Here is a 25,382-nt window from a genome sequence, read left to right as displayed (position 1 = left end):
ATTAGCATGTTCAATAATATTTCTTCAAATCTGTCAAATCTTCACTTGTGCTGATTTATTGCTTGTTTGTTGTTGTTGTTTTTTTCCTTTTTACTGGTTGTTTTTACATCACTTATGGGAGTGACACAATAAGTATTATCATGCTCAATAATTTTTCTTCAAATCTGTCAATCTTCATTTGTGCTGATTTATTGCTTACTTGTTTGTTGTTGTTTTTTTTTGATTGATTAAGTGTAAGTTTATATCAATTTTAGCAAAAAATTACAAAAAATATTTTCTGTAAATCTGCTCCATGGATCCACTGTACCAAAAAATAGCAGGGTCTAGTCGGCAAAACTGCCTAATAATTAATAATGTTTTGTTGGTATAATTGGTAATTTGGTAGTGTAATTGGTTTATTCTCAAGAAGTTGCTTGTAGTTACCAACGGTTGGCAGTCTTAACCAAGTGCCAGGCACTACATATAATCTGATTGTTGTATTGGGAAATATTCATGATTGTACACATTACACCTTGGTAATAAATAATATATCTTTCTGCCATATGTTGTGTTGAGTACTGTTAATTGGTATTATTTTATGTATGTTTTTGTATCTTGTTTACTTTGCATAATCAAGTAAGTTCCCTTTGGGAGTAACCATTTTGGTGTTGTTGCTGATTTGAACCTAGAGATCTGAGAGTGGCCAAGAATGGCGATGGGTAGGATGGCAGAGTAATAGGCCAACCAATCGAACGATTAGATTCATCTGAGGAAGAAGACGATTCAAGGTAGGACAAGTTGACATAGGACCTTGTGTACTTGTGGTAGGTGTCCGTCAACCAGTGCATTTGATGGGAGGCTCATGAAAATGAGGTCCTCGAGAGCATTGTATGGGATGCCCTGGTAGTGAACAATGCCGTCAATCGTCTCCTTTCCAGACTACCAAGGTTGTTGGCACATAATCTCATTGCCTAAGTTGCGAGGTTCGATTTGGATTCGGATTTTGGTTTGAGATTCGGGTTCACAAGTTCATACAATTTTTTTTTGGGGTGGGTTTGGGTTCGCTTTGGGCTCATCCGTAAAAAAACATATAAAAATAAAATATATATACATATATGCAGTAGCAAATAAGTTCATAATACACCACTATCAACTATGCTAATAGTAAAGTAACATAGCAAAATACACCACCATATATATTAATGTTTTAGTCCAAATAACATGGAAAAATGCCAAAATACACTATCATATCAATGTTTCAGTTCAAAAATAATAATTTCAATATTAACAATCAGCCATCATTGATCAAATATCATCAAAAGTCATCAAACATATCATCATCCTCCTCTGGCAAATTAGAAGCACAAACAGTGCCATTGGCAGCAATACTAGCAATCTCAGCCTAATGAGCAGCCTCATGATCACTGAGTAGCTCATGATCATCACCATCAACTCCAAGTGCATCAAGGCAGGCAATTGAATCATCCAACTCTGCACGCTCTGGTTCAACATCCCAATCCCTTGCCTCCCCTTTTATGTAGGTATTGTCTTTGTGTGTTAGGAGCCTCAAGTTTGAATGCAATTAGACCAAGTCTTTTGCCTTCTTGGAATGTAGTCTATTGCGTTTTATTGAGTGGATGAAGGAGTATGTGCTCCATTTCCTCTGGGATGATGACGAACTAGCAACCTATCAAGATTTTCAGTTTTGAAATTAGAGAGTTAAGAGTTATGAATACAAATTTTAAATATAAATTCAATGTTCACGAACAAGAATGAAGAATTTAGAAATTAGAATCTTAAGAATTAAGAACTTACTTGTGACAAAACTTTGATGGAAATGGGTTGTAGGTGCTGGTATATTTCTTCATGGAAGTACCACCATTTATGAGCATCAACACTTTCCTTGTCTTCAAGAGCCTCAATACCACAATCATCGGTGCTTGCAAAACTCATGAATTCAAACCTCACCACAGGTCGTATGGAATCAGGAAAGAGTCTACGAAGGGCTGCCTTGTACCCAATAGCAACTTCATGATCTCGACATGGGGCAACTCTAGTGCTACTCTTATTAAGCACCGCTTGACTATAGTACTTGGGGTTCAATGCAAAGACAAGGAGATGCAAAGGGGTAGTCATTTTGTTCCACTTCTCCACCATGATTTTCTATAGTTCCTTGAAGAATGTTTCTTTAGGATCTTGCTCTTTCTCATTTATGATTTTTTTCATATCCTCAATCATGGAGTTAATGCCATCATATACCTCACCCAAGCAAGGTCTATCCATGTCAGTGTATCAGATCATGCTCAATATAGGCTCAGTAAATCTCAGGAGGTACTTAGCATGATCCCACCAAGAGTCATCTATTATCGTTGCCTTAATGGCAGCTGCCCTTGTACTACTGGATTGCCTTTATATGCTCCAATTAGCATTGGTTACCATTCTAGACAATGCCTCTTTAATCTTCACAAGATCTCTCAAAACAACAGTGTTGGAGGCAAAATGGGTCTCAACAACCTATTTCAAAATCAAAACAATAATAAATTAAAATCAAAATTAAAATTAAAAACTTTGAAAGTTTACTAAACTAAAGTCTAAAACATTTTTAAATTTTAAATAATTTAACTTACCTTAAGAGCTCCAATCTCAAGAGTTGTCTAAAAATGGCTTGCAACATATGGTGGTTCATGATGAACATTTGGATCTCCTGGGCATCGCCATATATTTGTTTGATCCACTCAACTTTATTGCCAATTTTTTGCAGCATTAGGTTGAGTGAGTGGACAGCACAAGGTGTCCTAAAAATGTGTTTATAGCACTCCTCAACCAATAACTAGGCAGCCCTAATTTTTGGCATTGTTTGTTATCACTTGAACAACATTTTGAGGGCCAACTTGCTTAATGGCTTGAAAAAGAATGTTTGCAATGAATGGCCCTGTTGACGTGTTTTTTATGACGACATCCAACATAGAATAAAGTTGCCCAACGGTCACTTCACTCTCTCTTGATCAAAGTACGATTGCATGTTGATATAGTTGGAGAATCAGACAACCGGCTCCAAGGTTCCTTTATGCTATAGATGTGACTCAGTTGGCTGATATGATTGCTGGTAATCCAAGGGGGCCTTACGTATGTCGAAGAAATTTGTGCAAGCTCAAGAATTTATTGACGCGTATGATTTGCAATAAAGCTCTAAGTTTTAGATTTTAGATTTCAAAATATGCAGAAAGTAAATAGGAATAGGGCAGAGGGAAACTAAACTAAAGGTAATCTAACCCTAGGAACAAGGAGACGGGATAACTTGTGCAAAATCCAACCGCGCTTCGCTTCGCCAGCAAAGCACAACTTACACGAAGGCGGTGCAATCTTCAAGGGGAGTGCTAAAGATTTTCAAATCGTCTAAAGAAACCATCAAATAGAACAATCTCTTCTAACAATCGAAGTTGAACATACGCATATAACGAGGCTCAGACTAACTTTGTACGGTATGCAACAATCAGCTGCACACCAAAAGTATGAGCAAGAATTTGGCAACAAGCGATACTATCAAATCCAGTTCATCTAATAGCATGAAAACAAATGTAATCTATGAAGAGAATGAGACCATGCGAGTTCCAAAACAACACAAGAACACACCAACAATTGAACAATGTATTAAGTGTTTGCTTCAAAAACTCCTAGCAACAATATCTAACGATAGTCTCTCCTCCTTACAAATGAGGGGGTCACCTCCTTATATAGGCCTCAAAGCCCAAATTACATGCAAAACCCTAATTAGGGTTTTCCCTAAAGATTCCCCACTCAGGATGCAACAAGGTGGGAATCTGCATTAAATAACCCATTATGCCCACTTACAATAAATTTAAAAAAAGGGCCTAAAATAGCGCCCATGATGATGATCATGCCTGGAATATAACTGACGTCGTCATAAATACCCATCACTCTCCAAGCGATGGCGACATGCAAAAAGAATCTGTCATAAAACCATTATGAGGGGACGACATGCAAGAAGATTCTCTTATCCTGGGGTGGCATGCGTTGACCGGTCCCGCGCCTAGTCAATGTTCCCTTCAGCCATAAATACGCCATTATTGTTCAGTCAAAAGACTTTCGTCCAAAAACGGACGACCATTATTTCTCTCATTAATGGCGTATGCAATGAATCTACCGACGACGGCCTCTAGTTCTCCGATGGAGACACTTGGCACATTCTCGATGTTGAATTCCATCAAGGCAATCTCCTCTTCACTTTTGGAAAAGAAACTTTCCCAATCCGCCATGGCTTCCTGTGTTTTCTTCATCATACCGGAGAATGAAGAAACATTTGCAAAATGTTCCTTGGGAAACGAACCGACGAAGAAGAAATCATGCAACTAGGATTTCAAAGAAATCATTGTTATTCCCCCGTCGCTGAGTTTCCTTGAAAATAAAGCTTCCATGGCACTAAGGATTTCTTCTTGTATCCCTCTGATAGATTCCTTCAAGGTGACGGAATCAATGCTGAATTTATCAAGGGTGTTCTTCCTTGAACAAATGGCGTAGAACCATCGAGGAAAGTCATAGGCTTCATTCTCCTGGATTACTTTCCCGCCTACCAGTGTTTGCCTTGGGGTCCTCATCAGAGCCCTGAGTTGGGAAATGGTTAAATCTTGGTAGACATCAACATCTTCCCATAGTCCTTCCGCCGTTTCCAACCTACTCAGGAGGGCCACGAATCTCGAATGGAGCTGAGCTAGATCTTCTACAAATTTCCCCACCTCAGCATAAACATCTTCTACCCATTCTCGGGAATTCTGTGCCATTGCCTTTGTAAGTTCTGCATCATCAATTACTTCCTTGGGAAGGAAGGGAGGGGGAGCAGATGAAGGACCTGCTTCCTTGAGGGGTTGCTTGAAACTCCTGACATACTCGCATAGAAGTCTGTTTTCCTCCTTTAGCCGCTTACATTTTGCTTTTGACTTCAGCAATTTCTCCTTCATGGCAAAGGAAGAATCGTCGAAATCTCCCATTACTTGACCGGTGGAAGCATGGCCAAGATCCACCTGTTTGATGACGTAATCTTCTTGCCTAATCTCACTCCTATCCTTATCCACCACAGGTTCAACAATGTGCAAGGTCCGGGCTCCGGATTCTTCTCTGACTACCTTGGAAAACTTTCGGGGGGCTTTTCTTTCCGGTGGCTGATCCATCCTCTTCAATAATTCCTCTAATTCTTGAGCAGGATTGGGCTCCCCTCCTGCTTCATTTCCCAATCTGCCTACCAACCAATCTGGCGCGGGGATGGAATGGCTGCAGTCCTCTGCATGCTCTCGTTCTTGAGATTCCTCTTCCATTTCGCTAAGGATAGTCTCTATGAAATTATCCTAGCGAACCTCTCCCAGATGCGGGGAAATTCCTTGTCTCTGACTTCTTGGCTGATGACGGCCCTGTGAAGCATTGATGCTAAGTATATCAGGTGCTGGAATGTTCCCTGTAAGTGGGCGTGTGGGATGTGGGAACATTTCTACTTCTTGCATGCTTGCGGAGCTAACTGGTGAATGTTCCCTTCCTGTCCTCGTTCTCTTTTGTGGAGGCTCCTCCTGCTGGGCTTCCTGTTGAATCTCGTGCGGGACTTCGTGTTGGGTATCTTTTGTCTTTGTTACCCTTGGCCTCTTTGGGACACTTTTTCCTTTGTCTATCCGGGCCTCTCTTCCTGCCTGACCTTGTGAAGAGTCTTTAGTTGCCTCGCTGTGAGAATCCAGACTTCCCATCAGCTGGTATGTCAGAGGGACATGGTTTTCAACCAACTTTCTTGTCTGCCTGTCAATCCAGTGCTTAGTGAATTTTAGCACTGGCCTAGCCAAAATGTTCAAATCATCTACCTCAGGCTCCGATCAATCTGGCAACAGGATAGGTTGATCCTTTATCCTCTCGAATTCGGGTTGCATCAAATCTGAGTCTTCCTTCACCTGGTCTGGCACTTGATGGATCTCACTTATTCTGATGGTGTCGAGGGGCAGTCTGGAGTGCATTCTTCTCCGGACCTCAAAGTCATCCTCAGCACCGGCCCAGTAATCCTCCAAGTGAAATCTATGTATGAATTTGACACCGGCAACCTTCCTGATCTGGCTGTAAGGATCATATTGGGCCTTGGAAGTGTAAAATGGTAGGCGGTAGAAGGCCAACTCGCTTGTTGCACTTTCAGCGGCCTCCAATCCTGGGCATATCTCCATGAAATCCCCCAAGACAACTGGAAATTCAATAGATTGCTTCTTCTTCTTCTTCTGCAGCTGATCGTAGGTAGTCAATTGCCTCATGAGCTCAAGCAATATAAGCTTATTTGACGGATATCTAGGCAATTTGTGAGACTGGAAGGAGAAACCCTGCGTCTTGATGTAGGTGAACTTGGGGAACTGTAGGAACGCGACACCGTACTTCTGGACCAGAGCACTCGCTTGCGGAGACAATCTCATGTGTAATTTATTTTGCATAAGTCGTGTCAGGTACATGGTGAAGGTGTCATTCGCCAATTTGTAAGATTTCACGTTGTGGAGATGTAGCTGAGGATAACATTCATGCACCTTTAGCTGAGCTGGCCGCAGCCCATGATTCCTCTTGCTGGCAGCCCATCGAATCCACCCCTTCGTGCCAGCATATAGAATAGGTAGGAACTCACGAAAAAGGACTGAGACCTTTTCTCTTGCAAGTTCTTCAATTGTTCGTGCAAGTAGTGGCTGATCAATCTAGCCCAGTCGATCAGTGTATTAGAATTCATGATCTCGCCAATGTAGAAGAACATCCAAGGCTCAAAGTTCACCGAGTGTGAGCATCCCATTACTCTGCTCAACATTTTTATCATGTCCACATATTCCTGCTTGAACTCGAAGATTGTGAGAGTTTTGGGCATCTTGGAAACGTGCACTCTAGGCTTCAGCAACCATTGCTTGTTGATCAAATCAGCACATCTGGCGGGGCCTGCTTCATAGACTGCTTGAGCTCCGCTGCTGGTCCTGTACGTCATGGAGTAATGTGAAGGGATTCCGAAGGCTTCGCCAATTTCTTCTGGAGTCAATGTTGCCAGTAACTTGCCGTCTGGCGTTGAGATTGTCTTCCGCTCCAGATTGTAATGTGCTGCACATTCCAAGACTAGATCTGGGCATTGAATGGCGGGAGGAAAGCCAACTGCTGCAACTATTCCACTTCTCACAATTTTGACAGCTGTCAGAGATGGATTGTGTCCTGCAGTTCCGAACATTCTTATCTTGAATGCAACCCAGTTGAACGTGCCAAAGTTGGTATCACTGATCTCTTCCCATCTTGAATTCAACCGAGAATGGGGAAGGAAACCCTTCATCTCTGCTTTGATCATTGCCTGCCTGGAGATAGTAGCTGTCCTGCTAGGTTCCGCCATCTTGGGAATACTTTTAAATGATGAAAATAGAGACTAAGTATAAAAACTTTTCACTTCTTTACTCTTCCTTTCCTGAATCTTGCACATGAAAAATGAAATGTTTTTTCCAACTTATATAGAATTCCCAAGAGGCATCAAATTAGTAATTGTATTTATGGCGCGTCATACTTTCCTTAATTACTATGTCATGCAAGGCAATTTCCCATGCGTGTGAGTTCAAATTTAGAACTTTCCTTAAATGCTCCAAGTCATGTGTCATACTTGGAAGATTCCTCCTGCCAACTCGTTGATTTCACACTTTCCAATTTTGGAGAGAGATTGCAGGATCTTTCTCGGGATTTGCTCAATTCCACTCCAACTTGTCATCTCACTCTGTCGAAGGAATTTTCCCCGCTTTTCTCCATATCCCTATTTTTTAGGGATCTTCCTAAATTTTAGGAGTCAAGTTCATTGGATGGGGAATTTCGTCCTGATTCGGAATCTATAAAAATTTCTATATTTGGTTGGGATCTGATGTCTAAAAATAGCATATTTGAAAATTTGCTCGAGGGGAATTTCTGCTTTTTATTCCTCCTTGACTTCTTGGGTTCCGTACCTTAGGCGAAATTTCAATTTTTCTGCTTGGGTGAAATTTTGCCATGCCAAAGGATTCATGAATTTTCCACTTGTGAATGCCTTCATGGATTCAGCGCCCCAGACTAGACCTGGGCGCATTTTGGCTCTGTCCATGGAGAGGTGGAATATTGCACTTGTGAATTCATCCTTGGTTTCAGCTCCCCAGATCTGACCTGGGCACATTTTGCACATGTCTATGGAGAGGTGGAAAATTCCACTTGTGAATGTCTTCTTCATTTCAGCGCCCCAGACCTGACCTGGGTGCATTTTGCACATGTCCATGGAGAGGCGGAAAATTCCACTTGTGAATGTCTTCTTGATTTTAGTGCCCCAGTCCTGACCTGGGCGCATTTTGCATATGTCCATGGAGAGGTGGAAAATTCCACTTGTGAATGTCTTCTTCATTTCAGCGCCCCAGACCTGACCTGGGCGCATTTTGCACATGCCCATGGAGAGGTGGCAAATTCCACTTGTGAATGTCTTCTTGATTTCAGCGCCCCAGACCTGACCTGGGCGCATTTTGCACATGTCCATGGAGAGGCGGAAAATTGTACTTATGAATTCATCCTTGGTTTTGGCGCCCCAGACCTGACCTGGGCGCATTTTGGCCATGTCCATGGAGAGGCGGAATTTCCTGCTTGCGAATGTCTTCCAGACTTGGAACATTTTGACCTTCCACTTCAGGGATGATTCTCCAGATTTAGCCATTTTAGACCCCTGCCTGTCTGCTTTCAACTTTACAGATTTAGAAGCGATTGTGCATGTTGACTCTCCGTTGTCTGCTACCCTGATCCTACCACAAATAGACTTTCTCGAAATAGAAACTTTCCAAAATGTCAGAGTTAGAGCCCAAGACAGGGCGCAGGATGACTTACTAAAAATAGAAATTACTAAAAATAGTAAGTTTGATTTTTGGCAAAATGGCGACATTCTGGGACTCGGAAAAATCCCTAAAAAATAGGGACTTTCTAAAAATAGAAAGTTACTCTGTTTGGGCTCAAATTTTGCTGGGAGGTCCCCTGAAGGGTCCCGACTCCAGTCGTATGCTTAGTTTTTCCGAAACCCTAACAGGAATCCCTAAAATCTAGGACAGAAGGCAAAACCCTAGAAAAGGACAAAACATGCCCTAGACAACACAGAATTTGCTTGACAGAGAAGCAGATTAACCCCAACTGACTCCCAAACACCCGTAACGCGTAGAGATTGAAGAGATTGCCACTAACACACACAAAAACGAAAGCCAAATGACCAAAAGGGCCTAAAAGCAAAGGGGGGGGTCCCTATCTGGGATGGGGTGATGTGTGATTAGGTCACAACAGGATCTTGTGACATATCTCCTTAGTTTCACTGAGCCTATTATGAGCATGATTCGCTATACCGACATGGATAGGCCTTGCATTGGTGAGATTTATGATGGCATTGACTCAATGCTTGAAAAAATGAAGTGCATTATAAATGCAAGAGAGAATGACCCCAAGGATAAATTCTTCAAACAAGTGGGAAGCAATTGTTGTAGAAAGGTGGAATAAGATGACCACTCCTTTGCATCTTCTTGCCTATGCCTTGACACCAAAGTACTATAGCAATCAATTTCTTGATAAACTAGGAAGGATTCCACCATGGAGAGATCTAGAAGAGTATCTGTTGGGTACAAGGCAGCAGCATTCCTTAGACTCTATCCTGATGATGATTTGTGAGATATTCTTACAAATGTGTTCATAGAATTTGCAAATGGAAATTGTTCAAGTGTTGATGCTCTTCGTCATAGATCCAAGAAGGATGCTCATAGTTGGTGGTACTTCCATGACACATGCTTCCAAAACCTACAACCCTTCGCTGTCAAAGTTTTATCACAAGTAAGTTTAATTAATTAAAATTTATCACAAGTTTATTTATAGTTTACTTTGTCTTCATATGTTGCGAATAATTTTAATTTTAATTTTTATAAATGTATAACTTTAATTGTTTACTTTGTCTTCATAGGTTGCTAGTTCAACTGCTTCCGAAAGAAATTGCACATACTCTTTCATCCACTCAGTAAAGCACAATAGGTTGCTATAAAAAAGAGCGGAGAATTTAGTATATGTGCATTCCAACCTACGTCTTCTCTCACACAAGCAACATGACTAAAAGCAAGGGGAAACAAAGATGTGGGATATAGAGCCAGAGCATGCTGATTTTGTTTGCTTCCGCTTCTCAGCTTGTTGCATTTGATGACTTGGATAGCGAGCGAACTTTTAGTGTGAGTGCAAGTGCAAGTAGCATTGGCATTGGTTCATCTAATGTCAATGTCAATGACGAGGAGGAGAATGAGGATGGCTAATTGGAGAATCCATTTGATGATTAAACTTTAAATTGTTGAAAGTTGAAACAATGATACTTGAATATTTTGTCATTTTGATATTAAACTTGATGTATATGATGCTATTATGGTTGATCATGATGCTATGATTACATGTTTATGTTGGTTTTGTTGTTTATATGATGCTTTGTGACATGCTAATCTTAATTCATGCTTATAGGCTGCATATATATATATATATATCTATCTGTGTGTGTGTGTGTGTACAAAAACCGGTATGCTGGTACGGCAAAATTTTGAAAAGGGGTTTGGGTTCATTAGTACAAAAACATGTAAATCATATATATATATATGTATACATATATGTGTGTGTGTGTGTGTGTATATATATATATATATACACACACACACATAGATATATATATATATATATATGTGCATGTATATGTATATATGTATGTATGTATATGTGTGTGTATATATATGCAAGGACCTCTACTTTGTAAGTCATTGAAATCACATATATATACAAATCCATCACACACCGTTATGCAAGGACCTCTACTTTGTGGCTTTGACATGTTTAAAATCAAAGGGTTGATAATTGGTGTTTGGTGATGTCTAGTAGGATTGATGTTGGCACCATTGCTGGTGGTATTAAAATGAATTTGGCACTTTAGTGTTGGAAGTAGGATTGGGATTTTGTGAAATTTGATGCTGGAGGTGGCACCGAAAAGGGATTTTTACAATGATGAAGACTTGGGCCTGCTGAGGAACTTGATCCCCAATTATTGCAATAAGAATTGAAAAGACTCTGTCAGCATATGGTTAACTCGTGAGAATGTGCTGACCACAATTTTTATAAGAATTTAAGATGCTACCTATCCATTACAATCCTTTGGTTGCTTATCCTTGCATGTTTGTTTGGAGTTGTGTTATTATTTTATATGCAGTAGATTGTGTCATTGCTGCATGATGTTGGTACTGGAGAATGTTTAATGAGGATGCTCCATGGTATGTGAATCTATAAATTGCTACTTACAAGGGATGCATGCTGTAAGAGAGCAAGAAGACCACAATTATGATTCTGGGAAGCATTCCAGAATTATAAGATCTTATTTGGAGGCTTGAAGCCTTCTGGTATGATTGCATTTTCATGGAAATGGATTATTGATTTCCCTATTAGATGGTTTGAACCATAGTTTTAAAACTCGTGGACTCGCCACGGACTCGCCACGGACTCGCGAGTCCATGGGAGCCACGAGTCGACTCGCCAGGACTCGCCGAGGCGAGTCCTGGCGAGTCCATCTGAAAGACTCGCGAGTCTTGTGCAAGGACTCGCGCGAGTCTTTTGCATGGACTCGCGAGTCTTTCAGATGGACTCGTGCGACCTAGAGAAAATGTCATGCAAGCTTTAAAATTGAGTTTAACATGTGAAAAAATTAGGTCTCTTCGTCAGGATTCATATATGGACATTTCCTTTTATCTTTCTTCTTTCTTATACTTTAAGTTATATTCCATATATACTGTCAGGATGTTTGAGAGTGGTTTCGGACCTCCAGGAGTTATAATGCAAAATCTAGTTTTTGGAGGATTCTTCAATTTTCCAGACTTAGTCAGATTTCAGGATCAGGAAGACATTCCAGACTTAGCCAAATTTCAGGGCATTTGAAGATCAAGATGACATTCCAGACTTTAAGTTATATTCCATATATACTGTCAGGATGTTTGAGAGTGGTTTCGAACCTCCAGGAGTTATAATGCAAAATCTAGTTTTTGGAGGATTCTTCAATTTTCCAGACTTAGTCAAATTTTAGGATCTTTCGGCGATGCCCGTTGACCCCAACTTGGGGGCGTTGCCCCGAAACCCCCGTCGAAAAATATGGGGGGAAATTGCGCCGATGGAAGTAGGGAAAATTTAACCTCCGAGTCTGATTAGGCTCCATATAAAAGCATAATTAGCATTGAAGAAATCTTGGTATTATACATTTTAGAGTTGAAAGTTTGAAACTATGAGTATGTGACATGTGTAATGTTTCAATTATGGCTCTTATGTTCTCTAAATGCATTAATTTCTTTATGTTTTTTTGTAAAACTACGGTTTTTTTTTTTGCCGAGTCCTTGCCGAGTCTTTCACGAGTCTTTCACGAGTCCGAGTCCGAGTCCAAATTTTTGGTTTGCCGAGTCCGTGGCGAGTCCGAGTTTTTCAACTATGGTTTGAACTTTGAATAACTGGGTAAACAAGATTTGTTTTATGTTTCTTCTGCATATTTGATAAAATTATACGGAGTTGTGAACTTGTATGTAATTCAAAATTCCTTGAGTGGTACATTAGTGTTATATGTAATTTAACTTATGTGTGATTATTCAGGCACCTACACCTGGTTCATCTTGTATTTTGAAATCATCAATTATGTAGAAGGCTTAGTTGGATGTTGATGAACTAAGGATGCTTATGAACAATCAATATTTGAAAATTTTCATGGAGTAGATTCACATTACTGACCTTCTAAGGAAACCACATTCTATTTTAGGGAAATCATCTGCTGCAGATGATTGGAATGTCTCTCCAAAAGGGATTAAAAATTGATGAATTTTAAAGATTCATTTGCAGAATTGTTAAATTGGAAACTCTGATATAATTTCATCTAGAAATCTTTATATTTGTTACAATGTAAATCTAGAAGTTAACTGTGGTTGAATCTTCTTTTTTATCAAGTCTTTCTGATTGAAAATGGTCTTCTTACTGCTGCAATTCCTATTTAATACAAACATATTCTAGATTCTATAAGATATTTCTTAACTGAGATTTGCTTGTATGCTACAGATTTGTTATGTTTTGTATCCGGGAGATGATTCTACGGAAGGAAAGATTCTTCGTTTGAAGCAACAGTACACCTTGTGCTCAGCTTCTCTTCAAGACATAATTTCCTCTTTCAAAAGACGTTCTGGACATAATGTGGACTGGAGACAGTTTCCAGCAAAGGTTGCAATTCAGATGAATGATACACATCCAACATTATCTGTATTGGAGTTGATTCGAATTCTGATTGATGTAGAAGGTTTGCCTTGGGAGGAAGCCTGGAATATTACTCAACGGTAGGTTGAGATGCCCTGGTCTTGTTTGTAAACTGTTGCACATTCACCAAATTGTCTTGTTCTAATGGCAAGCATGATTACCAGGTCTATTTTTATATATTTTGCAAGTAATGGTTTTGGGACAAATCTGCTTTAATGCATGTACATTTTTATATTGCAGAACAGTGGCATACACAAATCATACAGTGCTTCCTGAAGCATTGGAGAAGTGGCCTTTGGAGATTATGAGAAAACTTCTTCCAAGACACATGGAGTTAGCATATAAGATTGATGAATTGGTATGATAATTATTAAAAAAATCTATCTGAATTGATTCATCTGGTCATTGATCTCACATAAATTGAATTTTTGTTGCTAATACATAATTCAGGATTACCTTTGTGCAAGTTCAATGACAAGATATTTCAAGTTGCAACTTCTCATCCCATCCTATGTTCATGAAAATAGTTCCCTCCTTATTTCCATTTCACACTATTTGCTAGTCCCTTGATGCCTAAATGATGCGGTAAAAGATTATTTTACTGTTTCCTATCGCTCTTGGTTATTTGAAGTCTTGTGACCAGTTTCAGAAAGTACAAGGATTTTTCTTTGTCTTGGTTGGTTTGGACTCCATGTTTGTTAGGCTCAATCATATCTGATAGAGAGTAATGTTAATCATAAAGGCACTGGTTTTTTTTGCTTATGCAATAGTGTGACCACAGTTATCTTCATCTTTGTGGACCAGATGTCAGTTTTTTCAACTTTCCCATTGATTGCATGATGTTTATGGGCGTACAAAGCTTTATACAAGTGAGTGCAAACTACCATATCCCAATTGGGTTTTGGGCCAGAAACAATCATGCATGTTTAAATTTCGGTGCCATTATTAGTGGTGTTTGATTGTAGAAGATGACCATAGTTTGCATTGCCATGAGATGAAACTGTTAGGAATTAGTTTTCACATGGGTGTTTAAATTAGCATTAGAAGTATGTGTAATAAATATTAAGTTTTTGAGAACAACTTAATATTATTGTGAGTGTGTAATTGTGTATGAGTTGTTAACACAACTCACTTAGATTTAGGAGTGAAAATAGGAGGAAGAGAATAAAGGTGGTTGAACAACCCACCTAGATTTAGTGTGAGAAGTTAATGGAGTTGTTTTAGGAGTTGGGTGACTCATCTTATAAAATTTTATAGCTTCTATAACCTCTTGTTTTCTAATATGGTATTAGAGGTAGCCCCACTTTGGAGATTTTAAATTACATTAGTTTTTATGCCCAGTCCGAAGGTTATGGTTTTTATGCAGAATGACCAAGAAGAGGCAGCTCAAAGTACCATTGAAAATTTGAATGACATGTTTCTTAATGGCAAGCAGGTCTATATTGGTCTGTTTGTGTGAGACCAAGGCAATTGTGCTTTTTCATTAATTTTCAATTTAGAAATTCTAACTCAGATACAGGCAGCTTCTATGCAGTTTTCCCTGCCTTGCTCCCTCCCAAAATGACATTTGTTCATAAGCCTGCAGGTCGATTAAGTGATGGGCTCCTTATAGTTGATTTCTTTGCTCAAGCTTTTGGCTTGCCATTTCTTAGCCCATATTTGTAGCCTTTGGGCTCTGATTTTTGGTGTGAAGCCAATACCTTGGATGTTGGGACAACTCATCAATCCAATATTTCATTGTATGTAATCAAATGAAGGATTTCAAGGTTTGCACTCTTGATCATCTTTCAAAAGGAAAGCATTTCTCGATTATTTACCAACCACGAATGTCTTCAATAAAACTCTCAATGGGTTTTTTCGCTAAATGCCTTGGAGCAATATCTATAGTTCTCAATAGTTAGTGAACTTTGCAAACAACTTATTCATAGATTGTCTTGGGCCAAGAAGATGCCAATCAACAAATCCATTCGCAATTACTATGGAAGAAAACAAATTTTGGACAAGTTGTCATTATTGCCAACTTGGATTCAAGTGTGTGGCCTGAATCTGAAAGCTTCAAAAACAAGGGTTTTGGCCCCGTCCCTTCATGTTGGAAGGGAATTTGTCAAAACTGCTTTAGATTCACTTGCAACAGGGAGCATGGTTTTGGTATGTATGGTGAATTGGGAGGATATGGAAGAGTAATAAGAGGATCTCAGGTCATGAGTAAATTCTTCGAAAGTTTTTGATTTGAGTTTGCAATTTTTTATGGTCAGTCAAAATTTGAGTCATTTGTCTTCTTTTGTTTAAATTACATAATTGAGTATTATTGTTTTGTTATGATCATGATAATATTGACAAAGTGAAGATTTATCATTTCTTTAGAATAGGTTCTATTTTTTAACGAGTCATTAATTGTTGTGTCATCAAAAGTATGTTAGTTAAAAAAGGGTGTCAAAAAATTATATGTGCCTCAATTATAACTGGATTTATTATCACTTGTATGCTACATTCATCTTGAGGGAGGGGCATTCTAAAATTGAGCCTCAAAGCCGAATTTGCTAAGTAGTAAACCGACTAGAGGACGGAGGCATGCGAGGTTGGAGGTATTCGGTGACCTCTTGTCAATCACTAGTGATGAGGTTGCAAAATTGTTTTAGTGACAAAATTACTTGCACCGAACTGACTAAATTCAAGGGAAATTTCTAGTGGCAGTGGTAGTTTCCTATCTTGTTAGAGATTGACTGGCAATAGTCAACAATGACTACTTTTTAAAACATTTTCTTGCTAAAGTTTGAAAAGAGGAGAACATACACATCATCCATATTGTAAATAGTTGCATAGGAGAGTTGTCGGCTACAAAGATCCTTTTACTGTTTAACTTCTTGGAAGTATGGTTGCTGGTGATGAGCTCACTGGAAGTGAAAGTGAGATAAGTTCTCGTATGTAGGTGATCATATGCAACAAGATTTAGATAGTAGTATGTAGAATTAAAAGTATGTATAAGCACACGATTCCATTTCCAGTTCATGTGATGTACTTTCCCCCCATGTTTGCACTAAAGGGGGCTGTTAGGAATTAGTCCTCACATGGTTGTTTAGATTTGTTATTATGGTTTGAATATCATGTGTATAGGTTAATATAATATTCTAATACTTAGTTGTAAGTGTTTGTAGGGATTTGAGTTGTTAAAAAAACTTGTACATTAGGGAGTTGTTGTATGAGGTTTCCTATAATATAGGATATACAAATCTTATACATATGTAATTTGTATTGAACAAAGTGAAGAATAGAAGCTTAGTTTTTTGTGTATAAAATTTTATAGCTACTATAATCTCTCATTTTTCTAAAATGGTGTAATAGGAGTGTAGAAGCATATCTTTGAGCCCTGAGGAAATGCTAAGCAATTCAAAATTATATGCATCTAGGCATTCATAACTCTTCATAGTGACAACTTTCTCTTGTTTCACAAAAGTCTATTTCAGGTATCTTGAGCACTTTGCCACAAGACTTTATTGAAAAATCTACAATGTCATTCAAGTTAACTTTGGGAGCCGAAGATTGCTGAAAAGGAATTGACTTGATAAATTTTGCTTGTTTGGCAACATTGAGCCTTTTCAATCTCCAGCCCCATAGCCTTAATTGGATTGTATCAAGGAGCTCATTCCAAGACCCTAAGTAGTAGCAAGTATCATTCAACTTGTTGCCCATTTACTTCATTGGAAGAGAGTCGTACTAAAGTTGTGAAACTGGTAAAAAGGTAAGATTAACCTCATGTAAAAAGGATATCATAAATTTCCACTCCTTATTAGTATGACCAAACAAAAAAATACACCACAAAGAAGTTTTTTTGAAAGAATGGTGCTCTAGAACCAATCTATTTTTCATCTGAAGGGTACCGTTAGCAAAATGTACGTAGAATAAGAATTTAAAGTATTAAGAATTCTTGGGCTTAACCTATATGGGCTTCGGCAATTTGTTTTTGTTTATTGATATTTTTTTGCCATGAAAGACACCTTCTACTAGCCACTTTCTCCTCAGCTTCTACTTATTCACGCTACACATTTTGAACAAGAAGGCTGCCTTTTGATTTTAAAGCATTATATTTATTAGAATCCATCAAGATGGAAAGTTTGTAAAAATAGAATATGTTCACTCATTTCCAACAAGAGAAACAAATGGGCCTCTACAGTGATTCATAATTAGGAGATATTTCAAAACTAATTTACAAACATATTTTGTCTAATGTGAAAACAAACTAAGTGATTATATGTATTGTTCCCTTAGCATTTAAAAAAACAATAAATTGTGTTATAATTGAGTTGCTTAAGGTTGCAAATAATCATGGATAAAGAGAGATAGGTAAAGAAATGAAACATGGAAACACAAAACTCAAGCATTGGGGATTTAACATGGTGAAATCCAATGTAGGAAAAAAATTTAAATGAGTAAGGCCTCCAAGAACAACACCACTTCAATAGTATTCTCCGATCTCGCCTTGCCTTGTAGTTTGCTTCAATACATACTCTTCTATATTGTACTTATAGGTTATGATTCTAAAACACTTAATCGAGAAGAATTACATGACCCTAAAAGGGTATAAAATACAAAATGTCAGCAAAGGGATGAGAATCCAAATGACATTAGCCTTCAAAGGAACGAAATTCTAAGCATTTGTGTTTTCTTGGATCTATTTGGGTGTGCTAGTATGTCTTTTATGTATGGTTTTGGCATGGTGCAAGTTCATCCACATGGCTTGTTTTGTTTTTTTGATATATGATTTGCTACCAAACCAAAACTATATGTGTACATTTGTTATTAATGGAGTCCTTCATTCATCTGTTGCCAACATTTGCTTGGTTTGAGGATGTCTTGATGATGTATAGACCACACCTCTTTTGAGCATGCATGTCTTGTTGTGAGTATAATCTAGCTTAAGTTGTAAGTTTTCAACTTTGAACCAACCATGCTTGAATTTTTTGTTGTGTTGTTTTGTAGTGCCCTTTCTATAACAATGTTTGAGTTGTAGTGTCATTCCTTTCTCAACTAGCATATTGATTGAGTTTAGGTTGGCTTACAAAAGTTCTTAATTGGGATAGTGTCATGCAGGGAATTATGCAAATAAAGTAACTCCACTTCTAAGGGTATGATGGTTTGAAAATTGTAAATTAAAAGGGAATTGCCTCAATGATGGTCATAATGCTATTCTCATATGTCCAAATAATTTTTTTCAAGGATTTTATTTGTGGATTTGTATTGTTCATTGCATTGTGGACAATAAGGCGTAGAGAATTTTTGGTAATATTTGAATTTCTTACATGATCTTCCATGTCATTTTTAATTTGAAAACGACACCATTATTTCAAACTATGTGGGAGATGTAAAACCTACATATGCCCAAGTCAATAGTTCTTGGTTTGTAGTAAATCCTCTATTATGAGTCTTCATCCAATGTTGCCCCTAATTGATTCTTTGGTGAAGTCCCTTTGTCCTCTTTGGCAATTTAGTTAGCCATAAATGTGTGGAGGAATGCAGGGATATTTTTGTTATTATTACAAAAATAGGCTTAGGGGTGAGGTGTTTATACAAATGGCGACTTTTAAAACCTATATCTATACAACTTGATGTTATAGATTAGAGAGGGCAAAGGAATACTTTATTTAAAGGAATACTTTATTTTAGGGTATCTTTCGGCACATAGGTCTCTAGCCTTAGCTAGAGCTGCCACATCGTAAGGTTTGATAACTAAGATTGACGTTTAGAGTAATTGAGGGAACCTATCAAGTCAAGTAGTTGCATATGCCTAATTGTTGATCTTGGGCCTATAGTAAATCCTTTATTCCAAATCTTCAAGTGCTATGTCACACCTAATTGATTCTTCAGTGAAGTACCTTTGTTCTCTTAAGTGTTTGGTTAAGACTTTGTAATTCTACTATAAATGTCTAGGGGATTGCGAAAATGTTTTTTGTTCTTATTGTGGAAATATGCTTAGGGCTACTTATTCATATAGATGCCAAATTTAAGATCTATATCTATTCATCCCAATGCTACAAATGATGGTTAATTCTATATAAAACAAAGGGGGAAGAAACAAACTAGAAAGGAACAATCTATGGTTGGTGGCATCCAAGAGATTTCATTGGGACCAAAGAGGGCCACAAAAAGATGGAAGGGGTTGATAGGTTAGGGAATCTAAGAAGTAAACATAAGAAAGTCACTAAGTAGTAATGGACAATTTCTATTACACACTAAGCAAACTTACTCATGAAACTAACATGGGTGTTCTAGTTAAGCCCACCCCATTCCTATGATATATTAATGATGATAGATGCAACACACCAACACGCCCCTTGACATGAAATACCTTAGTAAATCCTATTTAGAGTGTATATAGAGTATTTCAAGATGACTATTGAGTGACAAGCCTAAGCACTTTTTAGATGCACCTTTTCCCTTGATTGGGCACATCTTGATATGCCACATCCCAAAGCCTTGTGATCTTCTTGTCCATAATTCCCTATGAGTTCTCTACCCCCTTCCCAAGATAGAAAGAAAGAGAAAAATTATATTAATTCTTGTGAATACCAGAAAAAAGGGTTTGATATATAAAATAGGTACAAGAGGCCCTAGATATCAGGCAAAAATTAAAAAAAACTAGAAAGCTGGAAAAAATATGCACACGATTGTTAACGTAAAATGAGAAACCTCCAAACTAATACACTTACAAATATATAAGGGTGAGGGAAAACCCCACAAAGCAACCAAAACAAATAAAGACCACCTAGGTGGCAAACAAAAATGTTTAATTGTTAGTGTTCAAGGATCTTTTGGAGGAGCCAATTATATTATCATTATTTGCTGTAGGATTATGACAAAAGAGTCTGAGAATGCTAGTTTAGGAAATTTTTAGGGCTTAAGGGGCTAGGTTGGAGTATGAACAATAGTAACTATTAGAACCTATAGATTCCAAACTAGAAAATAAATTGTTTTTCTATAATATACTTTTGTTAGATTATAATTTATACAATCAAATAGTTCTCTATATGCATTCATGTTGACATGGGCTCAGGGTGTGGAACTAGTCATTTGGAGGTGATCATGCTCTTGTAGCCACTAGTGAAGGGATCAATTAATAGGCCATGCTTGTGGTTGCATAATTAGGGAAATGGTTTGACACCATAGGGTAGAATGGATTTGTAGTAATGGAGTTGGCCGCTTGCAACCATAGGTTCAAGGAATTCCCCCAAAGTGAGAGTAAGTGTTGACTCACTTGCAACAATAGGGACTTGCGATTAATAGTTACTTGTAGTCTCACAACAATTGTAGTTTTCCCATGTAGTGATTGGGCATTTACAACGAAAGGAAGGATATGCTAGGGTTTGAGGATAACATTGAGGGAAATTCTCTAGGTGAGTAGTGTTGTCATTTTATGACACCCTTGGTCCATCAGTGAGAACGGATTAGAGATACGATCCATGGACTAGCGCTGCCCTAGTTGATCATAGAGAAAAGCAGTGGAATTATGAAGTGTGAAGTGTTGTCTTGTCTGGAGGAAGTTCCATCCTTGCTGCCTTTTCCCTCTTCCCTAGAACTCTGGAACCCCGAGGTTCCGAAGATCCTTCCTTTGCTTCCTTTCCTCTCTAGTTCCTCGGAACTCTGGAACCCCGAGGTTCCGAAGTTCCATCCTTGCTTCCTTTTCCCTCTTCCTCGGAACTTCGGAATCTTGAGGTTCTGAAGTTCCTTCCTTAGCCCCTTTTTTCAGTTCCCTGGAACTTTGGAACCCCGAGGTTCCGAAGTTCCTTTCCCATGCCCTTTTCTTTTCCCGGAGCTCCGAAACCCCAAGGTTCCGAAGTTCCTTGCTGCCTCTCCTTTCTCCTTCCCGGAACTCCGTAACCCCCCTTGGTCTCCTTCCTCTTTCTTGGAACTTCGGAACCTCGAAGTTCCCTCCTTGCCTTTTTCAGTTCCCTCGGAACTCCGGAACCCCGAGGTTCCAAAGTTCCTTTTCTAAGCCTCCTCTCCTCTCCCCGAAACTCCGAAATCCCGAAGTTTCGAGATCCCTTCCTTAGTCTTCCCCACTTCGGGAACCCGAGTTTTCGAAGTCTTCTGACTTCCTTCTGGCTTGCAACACTTCTAGATGGTGTGATCGACACTCAAGGTTTTTAATGCTCCAACAACTCTTGCAACCAATTTTTCTATATAAGGTTGTTGTGCCTCATTGTAAAGGGTTCTCTCCCTGCTGGCTTGAGCTATTCTATGCTCTTTCACTTCTCTTAAAGATTTGTATATTTTTGCATTTCTGCAACTGTAAGTTTGGCCACTGGCCTTTGAATGAATTGAAATTATCATTCTTGCCTTCCTTCAACTTATGCATGCTATGTATGTTTCCTTACCTTCATCATAGGTGTATGTTTTGTGGCTCTTCTCTCATATATGCTGTGTTAATTTATTTTTGAGTGTGACTTGTGGGAAAGCTTCTCCCCTCTTGGCATTCAACAAGTTCTAACCTCCATACACGCATTGTGGTCATTCATGCAACTGAAGTTTGTGCCTCTTGGGTATTTCAGTTGATTTTTTGTACCTTTTTGGGTGGGGAGAGAAACATCTTTGATCTTGGTGCATCACCTCCTTTTATTTTAAGCATTTCTCTCTTCCCTTTTCCTCTGCAAGCTGTTAGGATAGGCTTAGAAGTAAGATTTGAAGTGTTGAATTGGTTCAACACTTGCACCTGGATTGAGAAGGAAGCTGGCCTTCTTCGGAGATTCAACCCCCTTGCGCAAGGTCCCACACTTCGGGGTTGTTTCCATGTTTCACGAAGCTATTGAGTTGATAGCTCAGCAAGGGTGCAAGCTTTTGTGACAACAAGTAGGAGTCATGACAGAGGAGCAATAGTGCTGCTACTGTATGTCTAGCAAAGGAACCCCATTGGAGTGTTCATGTGATGAGTTGGGAGGTTGCAAGATGGAGGTTGGTATTGTATGAGTGGAGTTTATGATGGTTGTTGGCAGAGTAGAAGTGTGGTGGCCAAATAGGAGAGGTCATATAAGGTAAGGAGGAGGTCACAAAGGTGTTTGTTGCTGATGTGAATGAGTATCTAGCTATAGATGTCCATGGGTTTTGCAAAGAATTTTTGGTTGGCTACATGGATGAGCGACAAAGGTTGCAAAGTTGGTTGTAGGTTGACAAAAGTGCATGGAGTTGAAGAAGAGCCTGGGAAGCCATAGGAAGGTGGTTGAGTGGTAGAAGGGGTGGTGAAGGAAGAGTGGCTATGAAATAGGTTTGAAGGGGCTAATTTTGTGGCCATGTTTGGGCAGAAAAGGAGGCTGCAATAGTAATGAAAAGGTTGTTGGATAGTGAACAATGGTGGGAATAGTTCATCTCTTGATTGGATAGAGAAATCAAGGCAGCCTTGGATGGATGAATCTTTGATACTTAGATGCGGTAACTTTGGTCTGCTGCATTGGCTCCCAACCTTGGAGGAGAACAAATAAAGAAAAAGAAAATGATGCATTAGAAAAGATGAGACTAGCAATTGAACAATTAACATTGTGCCAAGAGATAATTCAAGCATTAGTAAAGAAGAAATTTGGTGTTCATATTGCTCTAGAGAAGGCCACACAAGAAATGACTGCCTCAAGGTATTGTTGTGATGTATTCACACATCGCCCCATTACAAATGGGGCCCCCTGTTTTTTGCTTTTTAGGTTAGTTCTCTTAGCTTTGTTGTTTAGGCTTGTGCTATTAGTCTTTGCATCAAAGAGTTGCCAGAAAGCAAATTTGGATAGGATGCTCTCGTTGAGTTGAGATGAATCAATGAGTGGTTTAGAACTGGTGCTAGAGCTAAGTCTTTGGGACTACATTTGAATGAATTTTGGTCATGGACAAGGAAGAATATAGATGCAAAGACCAAATTCTCTCCTGACCCTTCCAAAGGTACCGGAGCGAATTCCTTAAGTGAGAGATTCTTGCTCCAATTTGCATGGATTCCTCCAATTCAAGGCCTTGATTGATGCAACATCCACTTACCTATCCCTCAAAGGAGCAAGGACATGAAGTTTAAACTTGAAAACTTGAGGAAAATTGGAGAATTTGAGCTAAAGAGCTAAATTTGCACCTGACCCTTCCAAGGGTATAGGAGCAAATTTCTCTAAAAACCTCTCCTGCTTATAACATGGGTTAAAATCCATCATTCCATGCCTTGAGTGAATGAAAAATGATCTATCCATGCCTTTGGAAGTGAGTTGCAACCAAGTGAGATGAGGAAAATGAAAGGAATTTGAGCTAAGAAGCAAATTTCGCTCCTGACCCTTCCAAAGGGTCCAGAGCGAAATTCCTCTTGAGGTCATGTACCTTCCAAAGGTACCTAATCGAAATTGTTAAGATGTACTTTTGATCCAACATTTTGAACTAGGTGCCTCCTTAAGGTGATTTGTTAGCATGTCCTAAGGTGAGAACAATGTGAATGAGGGTGAAGTTTGAATGTTTGAATGATATCTAAGACTAATTCCTCGAATTCGCTCCTGACCCTTCCAAAGGGTCCAGAGCGAATTTCCTTAAATCTCCCTTCTTGTTTCTAATTTGCATCATAAAACATGTTCCCATGGTGTGATTGAGGGAAGGTTGATTTATCCACACCTTCAAAGTAAATTGAAAAGGAAAAGAATTTATGCAAATTTGAGAAATTCGCTCTTGACCCTTACAAAGGGTCTAGAGCGAATTTCATCTAAGCTCCTGACCCTTTCAAAGGGTCCAGAGCGAAATCCTCCAAAGGACCTAATTCCTCATTAGAGACATTGAATGGTGGTCATGCATGGCAAGAAAAGGATTCAAAAGTCAAGTCTAAGATAAAGCCAAGTGAAAAGGGGTGTGAATTGAGCCTAAAAATGCAAAATTCGCTCCCGACCCTTCCAAAGGGTCCAAAGCGAAATCCTTAGAAGGACTCCCTATTTCACCTTGTTTCAAGCTAGGATGGAGGCTAGTTGCATAATCATGATAAGAGGAGGTTTGAAAAAGTTAAGTTCAAGGCAAATTAATAACGAATGGAAGATGAATGGCATCAAAGGAAGAATTTCGCTCTTGACCCTTCCAAAGGGTCCAGAGTGAATTCTTCAAAAAAACGTATTTGTTCCTTGTTTAGTTCAAAGTTTTTTGTTCCTATGGTATGGTTGAGAGATGATTGATGTATATTTGCCTTGAGAAGTGAATTGAAGCAAAGGAAACGATGAATTTGAGACTAAATGACAAAATTCGCTCCTGACCCTTCCAAAGGGTCCAGAGCGAATTTTCCTAAGATCCTCCCTTTTGCCTCAAATTTGGACTAATTTTATGCCTTGGAACCTTAACTAGGAAGATATCATGCCTTGGAAACAATTGAAGTAAAGAAAAATGATGAGAAAGTGAAGAATTTGTGCAAAATTGCTTAATTCACTCATGTACCTTCCAAAGGGTCCAGAGCGAATTTCATTATAGGTCCTGTCCTTGGAGAGGGTCGAGAGCGAAAATTTCATTATAGGTCCCGTCCTTTCAAAGGGTCCAAATTGAACTACTTCAATGGACCTTGAACCTTGCCTTAGCCCCCGAACGACCCCATTCCTAAGCAATTTTTGGGAGCAAATGACTTGTCTATGCCTAGAGGGAACACAATTATGAAGTCTAATGCCTTGAAGAATGAGTTATGATAAGGGAATTAAGTGAAATTGCTTAATTTGCTCATGTACCTTCCAAAGGGTCCAGAGCGAAATTGATCCTACTGTCTTCTTGTTGATGGTTTGAAGTGAGAAATGCCATGTTTGAAGTAGACTTTTAGATACTATTGCAGAAGACTCAATCAATATTTTGTGGATTGGGCGGTGAATGGGACAATCATGAAACAGATGATTGCCCCTCAATGTGGCTTCAAATAAAAAATGAATAAAGTGGCTTTGGATGAAAAATGAAGAAACTAACCATGAACCTAATTGTCCTTAATGCCATGGGTATGATAAAGAAATAGACCAGATCATGGCCTATGTCAAGGGACTTGCGGAACACCCCCTATATACACAAGAATGTGGATACAGACAACATCCATGGAGGAATAATAGGAACTCTAATGTAATGTAGAA

The 25,382-nt window shown here is 38.9% G+C and overlaps 1 protein-coding gene across 1 annotated transcript in view; it reads left to right on the top strand.

Moving 5' to 3' along the window:
* The window catches only part of LOC131067995 (alpha-1,4 glucan phosphorylase L isozyme, chloroplastic/amyloplastic), a 94,458-nt gene that overhangs the window by 43,427 nt on the left and 25,649 nt on the right, over positions 1 to 25,382 (top strand). The window contains exons 6-7 of the mRNA XM_058003178.2: positions 13,111 to 13,382; positions 13,543 to 13,660. Of these exons, the coding sequence (XP_057859161.2) occupies positions 13,111 to 13,382; positions 13,543 to 13,660 (390 nt within the window). The remainder of the gene's footprint in view (positions 1 to 13,110; positions 13,383 to 13,542; positions 13,661 to 25,382) is intronic.

This window comes from Cryptomeria japonica, chromosome 6 (assembly GCF_030272615.1).
Source record: "Cryptomeria japonica chromosome 6, Sugi_1.0, whole genome shotgun sequence".
NCBI classification, from domain to species: domain Eukaryota; kingdom Viridiplantae; phylum Streptophyta; class Pinopsida; order Cupressales; family Cupressaceae; genus Cryptomeria; species Cryptomeria japonica.
The sequence above is the reverse complement of the archived record's forward strand: the minus strand, read 5'-3'. Positions and strand labels throughout refer to the sequence as shown.